Source organism: Manis javanica, chromosome 5, assembly GCF_040802235.1.
Source record: "Manis javanica isolate MJ-LG chromosome 5, MJ_LKY, whole genome shotgun sequence".
Taxonomy (NCBI): Eukaryota; Metazoa; Chordata; class Mammalia; order Pholidota; family Manidae; genus Manis; species Manis javanica.
This window is the reverse complement of record NC_133160.1, coordinates 46,140,378-46,154,803: the sequence shown is the minus strand read 5'-3', so window position 1 is coordinate 46,154,803 and position 14,426 is coordinate 46,140,378. Positions and strand designations below refer to the sequence as shown.

Below are 14,426 nucleotides of genomic sequence, written 5' to 3'. Positions count from 1 at the left end.
ACCTGTCTTCAATAATAAAGTTTCTGATGATGTAGTATGTAATACCTGTACCTCTTTGGTGAGAGAGAAGTATTATTACTAGAAAAATCCATTTGGCTTGCCTCTGCAATAAGTCAAATTTCCCAAGGGAAGGAAACAATTGTTGGGTTTCTCCAGCCACAGCGCAAGTACTTTGCTCTTAAGTATTTCTTGAACATCAGTTTGGAGTCAATCAGACTACAAATTAACCTTTCTGCCAAAAGTTGATAATGAATGGTAAGACGAAATGTCTTAAAGGTACAACGTTGCTCTAAAAGAGACATACACCCTCAGACAAGAATGCTCACTTGGCTCTTCACTCTTACGGGGCTTGTCCGAAGAAGTGTTACATCACAGTGCAAAAGCAAGTTCCAGGGTTAGCATGGAAGTTGGAGAGGAAGGCTGTCCAGAGAATCTGCCCAGTAGCCTGTGTGTGTTTCCTAATCTTTAAAAGGTGGGATCTACCTTAGGTTCTTTCTACCCCGAGAAGAGACATAGTGCCAGCAGCATTATTTTCTGTTGCAGAAGTAGTTCCTACATAGGCTTGCCTACTATCTCTAACAAATAGTAAGAAATCATGTTAGCTTTTACGAGTGGCATATGATAAGTACTCAAAATGTATAACACTGATGTTCCTATATAACTTTAAAGATTCCACTGTCCTCATATTTACATTCAGAAAAGGAAAACTGGCTTAGATACACACTTAGAAGAACTTATTAACTCATATATATTTGTAAGACAAAAATGAAACTATGGCAAGGTATATAAGGATTAGCAAATTATTTAGATATAGAATTCCTAGTCTCTGAAGCTGAATTCCTAGTAAGTTAAACTGTTTGTCACCTTCTTTGCTACCACAACTTCAAAATTATTTATTTTCTAAAGGCTGGAGAGTAGTAGGTGAAGAAATGATTTATGAATTAACCATGGATTGTTTGGATATAATTATAAACTGCCAATCACCATGATTCAATGACATTCAGACTTTTAAAGCTGTTTTGTAAGAAAAAGAAAAGAAAGAAAATTTGACCTTATCCAAAAGACTATATATGAGACTTTAGGAACTGACACATTCATGGCTGAGTGTTCAGTAATACATTCCCAGTGGAATGGTTGCTAAAAATGTATATAATTAAAAAGAGAACAGGAAGAAAAAATTGAATGGCTTACTTTCTTATTGGTGAGTTAGTGGAGGATTCCTTTTTTGTATCAGGAGAGCTTAGGGTTTGCAAAATACAATTATGTTTTTCAGTGAGTAGGGTAGCTCCTTCTTGCTCAGAGTGGATTAATTTTAAGGCCTCTATTCCATCTTCTCCCTCCATCTTGTCACTCGGATTTGGCTGTGGTTCCGGACTCCTTAAAATCAGATCATCTTCACTTACAGAAACTGTGAGGTCACTGCTGCTGCTCAAACTTTCCTTTTCCTGCTCCCCATGAATTTTTCTGAAGGGTTTCTGTGACTTTGGGTCCCAATAAGGAAGATGATCTATAAGAGGAGATGTGAATAGATTACTGATCACTAACTTTAGGGAGAAGTGAGGTAAGATTTTCTATCTCACAGAGCTAAAAGCACATAGAAACAATCCACAGAAATTACAATACTTAAAAACTTATCAAAAGTATTTTTAAAATGTTACTGTGGGTTTCAAAATCAGAGAATTTGTTTGCCAAAATATTTCCATGTACATATTTAAGAACTCATTAGAATGGAATTTGTTGGCAAAGTCACTACTTTGCTTTTTTGACAAAGAGATAAAACTAGAGAGTATATTTTCTTCCTACAGAAGACCACTACCATGCATAAAACTATTTTAAATACCAACAAAAATCAGCAAATAATTTCAGCCTCTCACCCCACCTAAGAAACATTCCCAAGCAGAATTCTTCTCTCAAGAACACTTACTTTCAGATGCACAACATTCTGACACTGATATGGGAGAGACTGGTGGTCTAGATCTTTCTTCCTTGACTTCAGTATGTTCCTGTGTCAGTATTTCTTCCACTGATCCTTCTGATCTTCTGGAACTGTCACATTTTAAATCAGTGGTTCTGTTCTCTGGACTTAATATTTCCTGTAATGGGGAATGGAGTTCAGCAGACTTTTTGCCTTCAGATAAACTCCTCTTGCCAGGACGTGTGTTGCGTGTGTTGCCTCCTATCTCCAGGCAATGAGTTTGTCCCCCCTCAGACCATGTGCTAGCTGAGACTGGCGTCTTCTCGCCAGTCTGAAGAGATAACTTTCCATCTATTTTGTCAGACGTATGTAAGCACTGTGTGTCACTATTAGTTTGTATTACATAGCTGTCTGTCATATTACTGGCCTGGGCTGTCTGTCGGTGTGCATGTGAGTTGGGAATTAAAAAGTTCTTTGTGGGCTGGGGAGATTTCTGCTCTGTACTGGAATCTACAGTGCTTGAGATGGCTGACATTTGGCAGCCCATAAAGATTGTGGCTGGTTGATATAGTCCTCTTGACATCTCTGGCCCCAAGTTAATTCCTGCCTGCACTGCAACCTGCAACACCAAGAGAGATGTGAGTTAAACATATTGTGCATGAACAACAGCTTCGTACAAAGTGAATAAGTGAAAAACAGCACAGTCCATACTATTTAATTTTAACAACAATGGGGTTCACAAAGCAAATGTTGTCCAGAAACAATGGGGTCTATATTTTAAGAAAAAAGATGCATATATTGCACAACTATGTAAATATAAAATGTTGCTGAACTATACATCTAAACACAATTAAAATGGCAGATTTTATGGTATTTATATTTTAACACAGTTTATTTTATTATTTTAATATTGTTAATGTACAATTACTTGAACAACATTATAGTTACTAGACTCCCCCTATTATCAAGTCCCCCCCACATACCCCATAATAGTCACAAAACAGTTTTTGTAAGAGCTGTGAGTACCAACCACTTTTCAAAAAGAAGCTTGGATTTAATGGCGCTACAGAAGTCCTCGACAAAAGAGTAAAAGAGAGAGAGGGGTGTGCCTACAAAGGCCAATTAGAGATTTCAAAATATTTCTAGTATTATTTGTAATATATAAAATCTTCTAATAATTACATTCAGGATTACATTAAAATATACTGTACATGTGTAAAATAATCATAATTTCCAGTCAAATTGCAAATAAAAACAGTGGTTTTTCCTGAACACCTTCAAATAATTTTAAATTTAAAGCAATTTAAAATTACTGGCATGTTTATGGGGAGAATAAGCATTGTTTCCTCAAAAAGAGGAGGATGTAGAAAAATAGAAGCAATTGGAACTGGAAGTAACAATCAGGAAGCACTGAGGAAGTTGAGTGCTTTTCTTCAAATGGGACCAAAGCATCTTCACATATATAATAGTATTTAGTTCACAAAGCCTTGAAGAGCAGATGGGAGCTATATCTGCACCCTTTTACTGCAGATGGAAAAACTGAGGCCCAAATTTTAAGAAAGAAAATGTCATACAGCTGAAAAATAATCCAGGTCTTGCTTTTCTTCAAATATACCATCTCCTCTACTTCCAAAATGAAAGAAACTATCTTGAAATTAAAAACAAATGAACAAGGATGTCAGAGAAAATGGTGGAATAAGGCCCTCTCAAAATTCTCTGCTCCACAAAAGAAACACTAACACTGGAAAACATCTCTAGACTAAACTTTCAGAACTCCGGAAATTAACCAAAGGCCTATAGCAATCTGGGAAACATTTTATTCAAATAAAACAACTGACTTTTGGTAAGAACAGCATGCCTATGGTCTTCTAAGTTGCCCTATTCCCATTTCCTTCTCCTCAGGTTTGCAATAACCTTGCAAACCAATAGCCTATACCCCCCAGCCTATAAACCAGCACTCTAACAGCAACTGGAAAGAGTAGAAAAAGAGAATTCCTTCAAAGCCCCACTCCTACAGAATTGTCATTATGTGGCCTGACTGGTGGAAGACTGGACTCACAAGACTGTCTTTATTTGACCTGACACAGTTCAAATAGCCTTTTCCCTAGCAGCATTTGTTGAAAATAATTAGACGCAACTGTTTAAGATCAAGCCTGCCTAAGGTGGTATGAATAATAGGCAAGCAATAGCCTAACCAAAATAACATAAAAGGAAAAACTGGTGAATGAGATGTCCACAGGGAGCTTTGAAAGGCTCCAACATATTTCTGGAAATTTAGATGGCCACCTGCATGCCCAGGTCTGTGGGTATGCTCAGGAAAAGTTCTGAGAAGGGCCTCAGCTCTCACTTGTCTTACCTTGAACCTCTGTACAAGATGTGAGACATGAAAAGAAACAAGAGAGTATGCCCATACACAGGAAAAAAAAGTAGTCAATAGAAACTGTCCCTGAGGAAGCCCAGATATTAGGCTTACTAGACATACCTATTTTAAATATGTTGAAAGAACTAAAAGAAATCATGTCTACAGAACTGAAGGAAAGTGTGAAAATAATATCTAAATAGACACTACTGATAAAGATATAGAAATTATTGGAAAAAAAAGAACCAAATAGAAATTCTGCAGTTGAGAAGGACAGCCACCAGAATTTAAATTCACTACAGGAGCTCAACAGCAGAGATAAACAGATGGAAGAAAGACTCAACATATTTTATTACAGGTCAATTGAGATTATCCAGACTGAGGAAAAGCAAAAAAGAAAAATGAACATGAACAAAGCCTCAGAGACCTGTAGAACACCACCACACATACCAATATATGCATAATGAAAGTCCCAGAAGAAGAGAAAGAGAAAGGTGCAGAATTTTGAAGACACATTGGTGAATTCCACTGAAAAGCAACAGGACACACACTTTACTCAAGTGCACATGTAATGCTTCTCAGAATACATCACATATTAGGATGCAGAAAGGGCCTCAATAAATTAAAAAGATTGAAATTGTATCAAGCATCTTTATAGATCACAATGGAGGCTAAACAACATGCTTCTAAATAATCAATGGATCAATGAACAAATCCAACAGGAAATCAAGCAATACATGGAGACAAATGAAAACAAAAATACAAAAGTACAAAATATATGGGATGCTGCAAAAGAGGTTCTAAGAGGGAAGTACACAGCAATACAGGCTTACCTCAAGAAACAAGAACAATAGCAAGTAAACAGTCTAAACTCACAACAAAAGAAACTAGAAAAAAAGAACAAATGAAACCCAAAGTTACTAGCAGGAGGGACATAGTAAAGATCAGAGCAGAAATAAATAAAATAGAGAAGAATAAAACAATAGAAATAAATCAATGAAATCAAGAGCTGGTTCTTAAAGAAGATAAAGAAAATAGACAAAACCCTACCCAGACTTACCAAGAAAAAAAGAGAGAGGAGACAAACAGAATCAGAAATGAAAAAGGAAGATTTATAACTGACACCACAGAAATACAAAGAACTATTATAAAATTCTGTGAAAAATGCCTATAAATTGGACAACCTACAAGAAATGGATAAATTCCTAGAAAAGTACAACCTTCCAAGACTGACCCAGGAAGAAAAAGAAAATCTGAACAGACCAATTACCAGTAATGAAATTGAACTGGTAATTTAAAAAAACCCCAAAACAAAAGTCCAGGACCAGATAGCTTTGAAGCTGAGTTCTACCAAACACTTAAAAAAGAGCTAAACCCATCTTTCTTAAAGAATTCCAAAAGGTAGAGGAGGAGAGAATACTTCCAAACTCATTCTATGAGGCCAGCACCTCTCTAATACCAAAACCAGAAAGAAACACTACCAAAAAAGAAAATTATAGACCATTATCCCTGATAAACATAGACACAAAAATCCTCAACAAAATATTAGCAAACTGAATTAAAAAATACATTACAAGGATCATCCATCATGACCGAGTAGGATTTATACTGGGATGCAATGGTACAATATTCATGAATCAATCATTATGATACACCACATTAAGAAAAAGAAGGATGAAAAGCATATGATCATCTTAGCAGATGCTGAAAAAGCATTTGACAAAAATTCAATATCCATTCTTGATAAAAAACTTTCAACAAAATTGGTACAGAGGGAACATACCTCAACATAAAAGCCATATATGACAAACCCACAACTAACATCATACTCAATGGCAAAAAGTTGAAAGCTTTTCTGCTAAGATCAGGAACAAGACAAGGATGTCCACTTTCACACCACTTTTATTCAACATAGTACTGGAGGTCCTAGCCGTGGCAATCAGACAACACAAAGAGATAAAAGGCATCCAAATTGGTAAGGAAAGAGTATAATGTCACTATTTACAAATGCTCTGATACTATATATAAAAAAACCCTAAAGACTCCACCAAAAAACTATTAGAACTAATAACTGGATTCAGCAAGGTTGTAGGACACAAAATTAACACACAGAAAACTGCTCAATTCCTACATACTAACAATGAACTAGCAGAAAGAGAAATCAGGAAAATCATTCCATTTACAAATGCATCAAAATAATGATATACCTAGGAATAAGCCTAACCAAGGAGGTGAAAGACCTGTACTCTGAAAACTATAGAACACTCATGAGAGAAATTAAAGAAAACACCAATAAAGGAAAATCCCTGTGCTCATGGATAGGAAGAATTAATATTGACAAAATGGTCAAACTGCCCAAAGCAATTTACAGATTCAATGCAATTCCTATCAAAATACCAATGGCAGTTTTCAATGAACTAGAGCAAATAATCCTAAAATTCATATAGAACACTGGTTAATAACCAAAGCAATCCTGAGAAAGAAGAACAAAGCTGGGGGGATTACTCTCCCTAACTTTAAGCTCTACTACAAAGCTACAGTAGTCAAAACAATATGGTACTGGCAAAAAACCACACCCACAGATCAATGAAACAGCATAGAGAGCTCAAATATAAGCCCACACATATATGGTCAATTAATATATGATAAGGGAGCCATGAAAACACAATGGGAAAAAGACAGTCTCTTCAATAACTGGTACTGGCAAAACTGGACAGCTACGTATAAGAGAATGAAATTGGATTATTGTCTAACTCCATACACAAAAGTAAACTCAAAATGGATCAATAACCTGAATGTAACACATGAAAGCATAAATACAGGCAAAAGTCTCTTGAACATAAGCACGAGCAGTTTTTTCCTGGACACACCTCCTTAGAAGAGGGAAACAAAATGAAAAATGAACAAGTGGGACTATATCAAACTAAAAAGCTTCTGTACAGCAAAGGACACCATCAGTAGAACAAAAAGGCTACCTACAGTATGGGCAAATATAATCATAAATGATTTATACAGCAAGGGGTTAACATTCAAAATACATAACCAGCAACACCAGAAAACATATGCTTCAACACCAGAAAAACATATAACCCGATTAAAAAATGGGCAGAGGACCTGAACAGACATAGCTCCAAAGAAAAAATATGGATGACCAAAAGACACATGAAAAGAAGCTCCACATCAGTAATCATCAGGGAAATGCAAATCAAAACCACAATGAGGTATTACCTCACACCAGTTAGACTGGCCACTATACAAAAGACAAGAGATAACAAGTGTTGGTGAGGATGTGGAGAAAAGGGAACCCTCCTACACTGTTAGTGGAAATGTAAATTGGTGCAGCCACTATGGAAACCAGTATGGACATTCCTCAAAAAACTTAGAAATATCATATGACCCAGTAACTCCACTTCTAGGAATTTACCCAAGGAAAACAAAATCTGTGATTTAAAAAGATACATGCACTCCTTTGTTTATTGCTACCTTATTTAAAAAAGCCAAGATATGGAAGCAACCAAAGTGCCCATCAATAGATGAACGGATAAAGAAGATGTGGTACATATATACAATGGAATATTATTCAGCCATAAAAAAGAAAGAAATCCTGCCATTTGGGACAACATGGATGGACCTAGGGGATATTACACTCAGTGAAATAAGCCAGATGGAGAAAGACAAATACTATATGATTTCATTTATTTGTGGACTCTAAAAAGAAAACAAACAAAATTAGAAAATAGCACTAGACTCATAAACACTGAGAGGTGACTGGTGGCTACCACAGGGGGCATACCATGAGTGGGGAGTGGTGGGAGATAAAGGAACACAAAAATTCTCAATCACAATAGAAGTTGGTCATAGGGATGGAGAATATAACCAATCTGTAACATCCTTCTATGTTGACAGAATGTAAGTACACTAATGGGGATGAGTATTTAATAAAATTAGTAACCGGTGAACCATTGTGTTGTATACTTGAAACTTATGTAAGATTGCATATCAGCTATACTGCAATTTAAAAAAATGAATAAAATAGCAGTAGACTCAGACACTGAGAAGTGACTGGTGGTTACCATGGGGCAGGGGCTATATTTGGTGGTGGGGAGGGTGAGGGGGATAGAGAGCAAAAAAATTCTCAATCATAATAAAAGTTGGTCACAGGGATGGTAGTACAGCATGGAGAAAAATGTAACATCTTACTATATTGACAGATTTTAAGTGCACTAGTGGGGATGAGTATTTAATAATACGGGTAACCGGTGAACCACTGTGTTGTATACTTGAAACTAATATGATTGTGTATCAACTATACTTAAAAAAAACATATTGGTGACAACTTCCCAAATTTGATGAAAAACATCAATCTGCTCATCCAAGAAGCTCAACAAAGTCCAAGTATGATAAACTCAAAAAGAGTCTCACCTAGATATATAATAATCAATCTACTGAAAGTGAAAAGAGAAAGAATCTTAAAAGCAAAAATAGAGAAGTGACTCCTCACATACATGGGATCCTCAGGAAGAGTAACAGGTGATTTCTCATCAGAAAGCATGCATTCTAGTAGGCAGTAAGATAATCAAAGTACTGAAAGGAAAAACATGTCAATTAAGGATTCCATATCCACCAAAACTTTCCTCAAAAATGAAGGAGAAATTAAAGTATTCTTCACTAAACAAAAGCAGAAAGAATTTGTCACTACAATGCCTGCCCTATAATATACACTCCAGGGAGTCTTTCAGACTGAAATGAAAGGATACTATACTATATCTCAAATCCACACTTAAAAATAATAGCATTAATAAGGGTAACTACATTGGCAAATATAAAAGATAGTGTAAATATATTTTTTGTTTGTAACTCTTTTTTTTCCTCCTATATGATTTAGAAGACAACTACATCAAGCAGTAATTATAAACCTATGTTACTAAGCAGAATATAAGATATAAAGACATAGATGCTTCCTTCGGCAGCACATATACTAAAATTGGAACAATACAGAGAAGATTGGCATGGCCCCTGTGCAAGGATGACATGCAAATTCGTGAAGCATTCCATATAAAAGGAAGAAAAAAAGATATAAAGACATAGTTGTATTACAATAACATCAAAAGGAACAGGAAAGGAATGGGGCTATACAGAAGCAAAGTTTTTGCACACTATTGAAATTAAGTTGGTATTAATCTCAACTACATTATTATAAGCTAAGATGTTAACTGTAACACCAGAACACCTGCGGTAAAAGAAATGACAGGGAATTAAAATGGCACACTAAGAAATATATATTCAATGCAAAGAAGGCAGTATGAAGGATTAAAAGAACAAAACAAGATATAACACATAGATAACAAAGAGCAAAATGGCTGAGGCAAATCCTAACTTTTCAGTAAGTGAGTTAAATTTAGATGGGTTAAATACTACAATTAAAGTCAGAGACTGGCAGAACGGATTTAAAAAATCCAACTATATGCTATCTAAAGGGACTCATTTTAGACTCAAAAGGCAAAAAAAAGATTGAAAGCACAGGGAAGGAAAAATATATATAAACGGAGCTGCATGGAAAAAACATTCTAGACAAAGAGTAACCAAAAGAAAGCTGGAGTGGCTATACTATTGGAAAAAACAGACTTTAAGACACAGTTGTTAGTAGAGATGAAGGACATTTTTTAATGGTAAGAGGGTCGGTTTGAAAAAGATATAACTAGAAACATGTATGTATACCTAACAACAAGGTCTTAAAATACATGAATTAAAAACTGAGAGAATTAAGGGAAAAACAGACAACTTGACAATAGTTGGAGACTTCAATATTCCACATTCAATAATGGATAAAACCAGTAGACAGAAGATCTACAGGGAAATAGAAGACTTGATAACTATAAACCAACTAAAACCAACTAGACATAATAGACACATACAGAAGACTCCACCCACCAACAGCAGAATGTATATTTTTCTCAAATGCACATTGAACATTCTGCAGGATAGACCCATATTTTGGGCTACAAGTAAACTTCAATAAATTTAATTGAAAGTATGTTCTCTGTTGATAATGGAGAGAAATTAGAAATCAATAAATGAAGGAAGTCTGGCAAAATAACAAATTTTTAGGTATTTTAAAACTCTCCTAAATAACTAATGGGTCAAAGGAGAAATCATAAAGGAAATTAGAAAATAGTTTAAATGAATGAAAATACCATACTAAAACCTAAAAAAGCAGTGCTTAGAGGGCAATTCAGAGCTGTAAAAGCCTATGTTAAAGAAGAAAGAACTCAAATCAATAAACTACACTTCCATGTATAGAAATTAGAAAAAAAGCAAATTAAACCTCAAGCAAGCATAAGGAAGGAAATAATAAAAATATCAGAGTAGAAATAAATGAATTAGGAAATAGAAAAGCAATAGAGACAATCAACAAAACCAAAAGTTGATTCTTCAAAAAGTTCAGTAGGTTGACATGCCTTTAGCTAGACTGACCACATAAAAAAGAGAAAAGACTTAGATTACTAAAATCAGAAATGAAAGTGAGTACTTTGTTACCAACCTTACAGATACAAAAAAAGATTATGAGAAAATATCATGAATACTTGTAAGCCAACAAATTAGATAACCTAGATGAACTGGAACAAATTCTTAGGAAGACACACACTGCCAAAAGTGACTCAAGAAGAAACAGAAAATCTGAATACACTTATTAACAAGTTAAACAACTGAATTAGTTATCAAAAAACTTCCCACAAAAGAAGTCCAGGATGAGAAGGTGAATTCCACCACATGCTGAAGGAAGAATTAAAACCAATCTCTCATAAACTCTTCCAAAAATAGGTGAGGAAGAAATACTTCTCAACTCATTCAATGAGGACAGGCCCTGTCTCCAAAACCTGACAAAGAGGTCACAAGAAAACTATAGACTAATATTTCTTATGAATGTAAATGTAAAAATTCTCAACAAAATATAAGCAAACTGAAATCAGCAACATACAAAAAGAATTATACACCATGACCAAGTAAGATTTATCCAAAGAATGCAAAGTTAATTTGATATATGTAATATATATCTAAAGTTGGTAGTTGGTTGGTAAATGTAATATACCATATTAACAAAATAAAGAACAAAAAACTTCAAATGAGTACCTCAATAGACATAGAAAATGCATTTAACAAAATCGAACATGTATCCATGACAAAAAAACAAAAATATCAACAAATGAGGAATGGAAGGGAACTCATTCAACCTGATGAAGTGCACTTACAAAAAACCCATAACTAATATCATAATCAGTGGTGAAAGATTGAAGCTTTCCCCCTAAGATCAGGATTAGCACATCTGCTCTCACCATTTCTACTTAATACCATACTGCAGGTTCCAGCCAGGGCCGTGAGGCAAGAAAAAGAAATGAAAGGTATCTATATTACAAAGAAAGAAGTAAAACTATACCTATTTGTAGATGTCATGCTCTTGTATAAAGAAAAACTTAAGGAATCCACAAGAAATAACTAAAGCTAATAAACAAGTTCAGCAAGGTTGCAGGGTACAAGATCAATATATAAATAGAAATAATGTATTTCTACTTATAGCAATAAACAATCTGAAATTAAACTCAGAAGACAATTCCATTTACAGTGTCATCAGAAAAAACTAAATAAATTTAACAAAGAAGTACAAGACTTGTACACGTTTTTAAAAACTACAAAACATTGATGAGATTGAAGAAGATCTAAATAAATGCAAAGACACTGTGTATTCAAGGAACATAAGACTTAAAATTGTTAAGATGACAATACTCCCAAATTGATCTACATATTCAATGCAATCTCTATCAAAATCAGCTGGCATCTGTGTAAAAATTGGCAAGCTGATACTAAAATTCATATGGAAATACAGGGGACACAGAATGACCAAAACAATTCTCCAAAGGAGAACAAAGTTGGAGGACTCACACTTTCCAATTTAAAACTTACTACAAAACTAGGATGAATTCTAGACTGTACTGACATAAGGGTAGACATATAGGTCAATGGAATAGAAATGAGAGTACAGAAATATCCATGCATCTAGAGTCAATTAACATTTTTTAAAGACATTATTTTTTTAGAGTACTTTTAGGTTCAAGGATAGAAGGGGCTGTAATTGTTTTTCCTTCCTCCACAAAGAAGACTAGAGCCTTCTGGAGTTGCATATTTCCCTTCCTGCAGATCTGTAAGTCTGGTTAAACAGTTTCTCTTGAGAGCAGATCTTGTTAAGAACAGGATGCTCTGGTGTATTTCAAAATGGTTCTTTCTCCCTCCCTTTCCCCTACCTGAATTACAGGGTATTTTTGTCCGATATTCACTCTGAGGCCCTGGTGGAGCTCCTAAAGATGAAAAACCAAAGAGGCACCCTCAAACCTCCACATGACTGAATCTCTCTGGAGTTTTTACCTCCTAGATCTGTCCACACTGAGCCTCCAGCAAGTTGTCCGTTACGGTTCAGGTTTCTACACCCTGGTGTTGGTTACTGTAGAGGTTTCAGCTCTGGTCTGGTAAGCTGTGATTCTCTGTATTCACCTGTTGGGTCTCCCAGTTGTAGGGGCAGTAGATTATTCTGTGACCTAACTTCTCTGAGATGCTAAGAAGAGTTGATTTTTTGGGTTATTCAGCTTTTTACTTGTTAGGATGCAGTGATGACTTCCAAGCTTCTTACATGTTCACTGGAATTCAGACTACACTGTAATTTTAACAGCATGTATTATCTTCTATAGATGTACCATAATTTATTTAAGCACTCTTTTGATAGACCTTGGTTTGTTTCCCACCATTTACCATTCCAAACCACAGTGCAGTGATTCTTCTTGAACATATGTCTCTCTGCACACATGTAAGTGTATTAGTAGGAAGCACTGTCAGTTTGTTCACTTAGTAACAAGAAATAGGGTAATTTTTAATCTGAAAATTCTGAACATTTTTATGTGTCTTCTCAAAGCAGTTTCTGAGCCAGGGAAGCTGAAGAAAGAATACTGTGTTTCACATTATTGTGGATACTGGAATAAATTAGGAATTGAAAAGTTTTTTGAGAGATAGACATTATTGCCATAAAAAGGAACGTGTATCAGTATTTAAGGATCTGACATAATGAAATAGAACTGAAATTGTTGGGTCAAGAGTGCCTTGTAGAAAATTACCATTTAACCAACAAGAGGCCATTATATCATTACTAAGAGTTTTCCATTATACCATATAGTTTAAATAGCAAAATTATATTAATCAACATTCTGGCTCATTGATATGAATAGTATATGTAATATAATGTGTCTTCTACTCTACTTTAGTTCTTCTTATTCTGAAAAAAATGTTGTTTAAATACATGGCACCAAGTTGATGTGCTTCTGGGGAGAATGTCAACTGTGGCCATATGCTGAGCACTCAGAGTAATAGTAGTCATTTAGTGAACTATGTGAGGCAAATCAGTGTATCAGACTTGTGAGTTTGGGAGGCCTTTGATTTGTCACTTTCAAGACCTATTTAGGGCATGTTAATGAACCAATACCAGAGCAAATACTAACCCAGCACAGGAAGCACAGGGAGCACACCGAAGCACTTCCCACTTTGTTGATCTGCTAAAGGCCAAGACAAAAGCAAAGGAGTAGGCATTAGAGATGAGAAAGCCACCTGGAGAAGGCCCAAGGAAGTGTCCCTGAGTTACTTGTTTCAACCAGTAATTCTCTAACTCCTATCATCTCCAAGAGAGGCCAAAGACTCCAAGGCCATTCTCACTGACAAAGAACCCAGAGAGCCAAGAACTAGAGAGAAACAACAGTAGCTAAATGGTAACTTGCACAATAAAAAAAAGTTGCATGTAACCATGATTTAACTTGTAGTAAATGATTTCAGAACTGCAGTAAGTAAAAACAATAATCAATTCAAGACAGCTTGTTAACAAAGGATACTTCCTGAAAATAGGTTACAATTCTTGTGCTAGCAAATAGTTATTAAGTGCCAATTTTGCCAAGCATTCCAGACTTCTTAGAATTTGGACCTCTGAGTCTTGGAACAAATTCTAGTAATAAACTAATTAATGAGAACATTACATTTTCAGTGGCCTGTAATAAATCAGTTGTAAAAAGCAACCACTTACTTTCTTTCTCTAAATATTTGCATATTCTGGGCATTTCATAT

The 14,426-nt window shown here is 35.2% G+C and overlaps 1 protein-coding gene and 1 non-coding gene across 6 annotated transcripts in view; one reads left to right on the top strand and one right to left on the bottom strand.

Moving 5' to 3' along the window:
• Nucleotides 1-14,426, bottom strand: part of KIZ (kizuna centrosomal protein) — a 152,081-nt gene that overhangs the window by 101,291 nt on the left and 36,364 nt on the right. For 3 of the 5 annotated variants that reach the window (XM_073236988.1, XM_073236986.1, XM_037022507.2), the window contains 3 exons: nucleotides 13,814-13,867; nucleotides 1,925-2,534; nucleotides 1,192-1,507 (listed from right to left, as the gene is read on the bottom strand). In XM_073236988.1, coding sequence (XP_073093089.1) covers nucleotides 1,192-1,507; nucleotides 1,925-2,534; nucleotides 13,814-13,867 — 980 coding nt within the window. The remainder of the gene's footprint in view (nucleotides 1-1,191; nucleotides 1,508-1,924; nucleotides 2,535-13,813; nucleotides 13,868-14,426) is intronic. The other 2 variants (XM_073236987.1, XM_037022509.2) reach the window with 1 other exon arrangement.
• On the top strand, nucleotides 9,229-9,335 carry LOC118973181 (U6 spliceosomal RNA). The gene has a single exon (XR_005062418.2). It is a non-coding gene; the product is annotated as a U6 spliceosomal RNA (small nuclear RNA).